Source organism: Lotus japonicus, chromosome 1 (assembly GCF_012489685.1).
Source record: "Lotus japonicus ecotype B-129 chromosome 1, LjGifu_v1.2".
Classification (NCBI taxonomy): domain Eukaryota; kingdom Viridiplantae; phylum Streptophyta; class Magnoliopsida; order Fabales; family Fabaceae; genus Lotus; species Lotus japonicus.
In genome coordinates, this window is record NC_080041.1 from 2,617,499 (window position 1) to 2,622,815 (window position 5,317).

The 5,317-nt window shown below is 38.0% G+C and overlaps 1 protein-coding gene across 1 annotated transcript; it reads right to left on the reverse strand.

Moving 5' to 3' along the window:
- Positions 1-566: 566 nt before the first annotated feature.
- LOC130733039 (uncharacterized) lies at positions 567-3,798 on the reverse strand. The gene is made up of 2 exons (XM_057585084.1): positions 3,493-3,798; positions 567-2,136 (listed from the first exon to the last, which is right to left on the reverse strand). The coding sequence occupies exon 2, from the start codon at positions 2,115-2,117 to the stop codon at positions 855-857; it is 1,263 nt and encodes a 420-aa protein (XP_057441067.1). The 5' UTR covers positions 2,118-2,136; positions 3,493-3,798; the 3' UTR covers positions 567-854.
- Positions 3,799-5,317: the final 1,519 nt, after the last annotated feature.

A 5,317-nucleotide genomic window follows, 5' to 3' on the forward strand; every position in this document is an offset into this window, starting at 1 on the left:
AACCTTGAATTTTTAGAATTTTCCTAGATACCAATACCATTCTATACTTGAAATTTTTTACTTAGTATTGTAGGCTTAGTTTCACAAGAACAACGGGTATAGAGAACCACACTTCAACCAGCATAATGGAATCTACATCTGAGTAGAACTTGGATTCCTGCATAGTGCCATCCTAGAATTCTCCACCAAAAATTAGAAAGAAAATTTAAAGTCATTCAGGATTATGCAGAAGCCCTTCATATGACAGAACAACAGTAAACATACTAAGAGAGTATTTCAAAGTTGTTGAACTTGAACAAATAGAATGCATGTTTAAGGCCCAAATGAGGATATAGATATATACAATGAAAAATTAAAATAAAATCCACGATTCTGCAGTGTACTCTTTGTCCATGTGATATAGAAGAAAGTGAAATCATGGATGATTTGGTCCCAATCAACTTTAACATTGGCCATGTGAATGTGGGACCACATTATCACTAGGGATCATACCCAACATGAACCTTTTGTTAGATGAAATCTGATATCGCAATTATTGACTTTCAAAACAAAAAGAAACACAAGAATAAGACAGAAAAAGTTCATGTAGCAGTTAACATAGGACCAAGCCTGTGAGAGTACAAAGTTAAGATTCCCTATCAAGAAGTACACATATAACATGTTTGGATCAACTTCTCTTCTCACAAAATGAATTCTGAAATTCAGAAGCTACTCAATCTCATAAACTTCTCCACTGAATTGAATCTGGCTCAGAAATCAATTGGGGGAGAATTTCCAAACATGCACAGGACCACACTAGACAACACATTATTTGATTTCACAAGTGATATCAGTTTTTTGTTCTAAAATCTAAGTCAGAAGAAAGCTCTGCTGCCATAAAACACACGGGAGTTACTGCTCTTTGAAGCTTGCAGTTTCTGTTGTTCAGAACTTGAGTTTCCTGAACTAGTTGGTCCACTTTCAAAGTCCATAGGAAGCTTCATTTTTGCTAATGACTCAGTAAACTGCTGCATGCTCTTCATGTACATATCTACTATATCCTGCTGCACCATCGTTGGCTCTGGTTCAATGTTCACACTCACAACAGGCTTTGGGAATGACTCATTATTCACCACCCCATTTGATGAATCACTCTCACCACCATCTTTCACATCCACAACACTTTTCTCTTTGGTACCGGAAATTTGTTCCTGATTAGGAGATTTAGCAGTAGCAGCAGCATTAGTAACAGTAGCAGCATCGGATGAGTCTGAGCTTGCAGCCATCGAAGGAGACGAAACTCCGTTAGACTCAACACTGCATGCTGAGAACCTTTCCACAAGCTGAACACCAGCTTCAGAATTTTCAGTATCAGTAGTAGTGGCCAAGCTATCAGAACACTGAGATTCCTCACATGGAATTCCAATATATTCTGAAACCATCATATGGTCTTCATTCGCGATTTTCGGATCCGGGAACTCAATTTTATCCAAATCTCTAGCCAGTGACTCAGAGTCCTTCTCAGTGCAATTTGTGTCCAATTCACTAGGCATTGCAGAAATTGCCATGACATCTGGCGAAGCACCGGCATAAGCGAGGGACAGTTGAACAAAACCTGCTGGGGTATGGAACAGATCAGTTGAAGAAAGAGAGAACTCTTTCTCTAGTTTTTCATCCTTCTTCAACAGCACTTCAGACAAAGGCACCAGGGCAAAACCGAGCAACTGGTCTTCAAGATAATTCTTCACCCTGCTCAGCATCCAAATCTCACACTTGAGAGAAGACTCAACGGTCTTAACGCTCAGGCGAAGATTCTCGTTGAACACAGGGTTTCTTCCTCCTCCATTTATAGTCTTGGTAGATACAGTGTTCTCAGGGTTACTTGTCAAGCAAATCTTAGCATACACATCTTGCTTGTGGTATATGCAGATGTTGTGAATGTCCCTTGCCTGGTGTATGTAAACATCAACTACTCCAATGAATTCCTCTGGATTAGACACAACAACTTCCTTTCCATTGACTTCAAAGTCCTTAGACAAGTGACTAGAGCTTCTTGGGAAAACATCAGACTTGTACTTCTCACCATCACCCAAAATAGAGCCCTTGAATGGTGACACAACAGATTGTGGGGATTCCATGATATCAGAGTCCTGAAACCTGCCAAAGTATAAAAAATCAAGTCACACTATGTACAGAAAAGGATCAGACTGACTACATGTTTGGATCAGCATTATCACAATTGGTTTTGGATAAAATTGATTATGGTAAAAGTGAGTTGAAAGTGAAATGATTTATGCTTGGCTACCTTTCTGAAAAAAATGATTTTTATAAGGTAACGTGAAATCCAGTTGTAAAATCTCACAATTGATTGTGTTCAATGCAAAAGCTACTGTCTCTATCTTCTACCAGAATTGATTTTGAGACTGAAATCAATTCCCTGAAATGACTCCCAAGCAACTATATTGTCATCCAAAAGTTAAACCAAGCATATACTAAGTCCACTAATGATTATTAATAAAAGTTAAACCCAACACCCAAAGACAGGAGTTAGATTCAATACCAGTTGAAAAACCTGGAAGAACTTAAAAAGTTGCAATTCAAGTATGTATCAAAACAGCCAAAGACAGCTTGAGTAAACTTCCCTACAACCTAAGCTTAAGCAGATCCAAAATAGACAGAAATTTGAGATTTGTGAAGGACAAAAAACAAAAGGAAGATTGAAAGGAAAGCAACACTCAATCCACAAAAATTGGAAATAGAAGTAGGAAGCTTCAATTTAAATTCCTCCAAAGGGCTAATTCACAGGAAAGAAGGCAATTCAGAAACAAAAACCCTAGTTCAAATATTAAACCTTTATAGCTCAGAGCAGACAAACACAGAGTTGATAATCAATGTCCACAAAACCTACAGTATGTGAAATCCATCAAAAGAAAGGAAGAAGGAAAGAAAAGCAACACTCTTACACTCAACCCCCAAATGTGAAAGGGAAGTGGGAAACTTCAACTTGAGTTCCTCCAAGGAGTAGTTAAACCACAGGAAAGAAGCCAATTCAGAAACAACAACCTCAATTCAAAACCTTAACCTTTGCAAACAAACACAGAATAGAGAATTACAATGAATTGCCAAAGAACCAGAACCCCAACCTCACCCTCAAAATTGCAAATTTTCCAGTTAAATACTGCACTATCCAGCAAAAGATAGCAAAATCAATAAAGGGCAGTGCTAGATTTGACCAGATTCCAATAAAGGTACCAACTATTTTCTGTTGTTCTACAGAGAAACACTGCCACCAGAATCCAAGGGGAGGGAAACAGGGGAAAGCAGAGCAAAAAGTCAAGTCACAGAATCCCAAAACAAAAAACCACCTAAAATTTCTCCTCTACAAATCACTCAATAGTCAAAACAATAGCACTAGTGAGTAAAATTTGAAAAAAACAAACAAGAATCCAAAACAAAACAGGAAAAAAAAAACACACTGAGGATCTATGATGATGTTGCATGTTTTTCCTTTACCTTGTTTAGGCACTGAGCCAGTTAGCTTCCAAAGTCAGTGATATATGTTTGTTTATGGCTCTAGGAATCCACAATCAGGAGTTGGTGAACCGAGGTGGTAGTGAAGGAATGAAAGCCGTGCAGAGCTTTACTATATATGGAGTATGATGTAGGTATACTACAACGTTACAGGGACGGTAATAGTGACATTGTAGAGAGAAAGAGAGAGACCAATGAGAATTGATTGGTGTGCATTTTGCAGTTGGAGGTGGGGACTTTGATGTTGATGCAGATGACTTTTTCTTTCTTGTTGTTTTTTCTGGTGCTGCAGAACTTTCTCTTTTTCTTTACATACACAGTACTCACACAGGCCCCACCTATGACTTTTGAGTCACTGCATTTCTGTCCTCTTCTCTTCTTCATCATAATATATTGCTCATGAATGAATGATTTGAATAATCTTATTCGAATCGGGAATATTCGTATCAGGTTAGTTATTTCGTTGAGTTTTTTCATTCATAAAACTCAAACTCAAGATCTTACTTTAAGAGAATTAGACATGTGTCACTTGAACTAACCACTCATTTATACTAAACACCAGAAATTGAGATTAATTTTCGGCTATTACTTAGGTACATTTTCGAGCCTAATAAGTGATGAAGGGGTGCATCAATTAAAATTGACACATTTTCTTTTAAATTGATAACTCATGTCATTGCTCTCCGGCAAGCTACCATCGTCGAGCCACCAGCATTGCCACCGCCTGAAATTGTTGTTCTTCTCTTCATCCCCTTATTCTTATAAAGGAACCCCGAGACCTCCAACAAAGCCTTCCTTATCTAATGTGACACTTATCTCGATCTCCGCCGCCCCCCCCCCCCAGTCAATCGCGGTTCTAATAACGTGTGTTGGAATTACAAACTTCTAGAAAATAATTAAATTAAGTACTCATTTCGCAAGCTTATCTCACCACACTAACATAGAGAAACGTTTGCGGTCCACTATTGAAAAATGACATGCGATTCAATGACCATTAACTGATGTGTGTCGTCGTCATCGTTTTTCCCTCCTCCTACCCTTCTCGTCCATATTCTCAATCTTCTGGCAGCTTCATTTGCATCTCCTTCTCTAATTAACTCCTCTCTCACAGCGATAAAATTATTAAAATAGACATAACATGATAGATGTAATATAAAGATAATGTATTTGTTAGAAATATAAAATCATTCATATATCATATTTATCTAACAGCTTAAACTTTTAAAATAATATACACCTTAGGACGACTCTCATAGCTACCTTACTTGTTGTTGACACGACCGGAGGTTGGGTTACAATTTCATGGGCTGCTATGTACGTAATAGGCCAACCAGAAATCCATGACGTCCAAACTTAAACCATAAAATGGGCTAAGCAAACAGGCTCCTCGGCTCCAAAACTTCCAAGATATGATTCGATCAACTTTCCTCCTTGTTACGCGTGGCTTGAAAGCCTCCCCTATGATAGAGATGGAAATCTCTTTGCTTTGCCCTTGTCTTTCTCTTTTCTCCTTGCCCCTTTTCCCTTTCTCTTTTGAGGTTGATAAGGATGGATGATAAGACCTGCTTGAGCAAAAGGAGCGTGTACTGAAGTACCTTCATGGCTTCATGTGCCGGTCTTTCTACTTTTTCTCATCTAATCCCATTAAAATAAAATTAATTAAAAAAATTATTATGAGTTCGACTCGGGTCAATATTAAACACAACGACATGTCTACATAGTCATAGACTCATAAATTACTTACAAAAGTATTTATAAATACCTCACCAACACAACCCTTACACTAATAGTAAAAAACTGAGCACAC

What these genes read in the sequence shown, in the direction of transcription:
- LOC130733039 (XM_057585084.1), bottom strand. Translation starts at nt 2,117, where the DNA reads ATGGAATCCCCACAATCTGTTGTGTCACCATTCAAGGGCTCTATTTTG.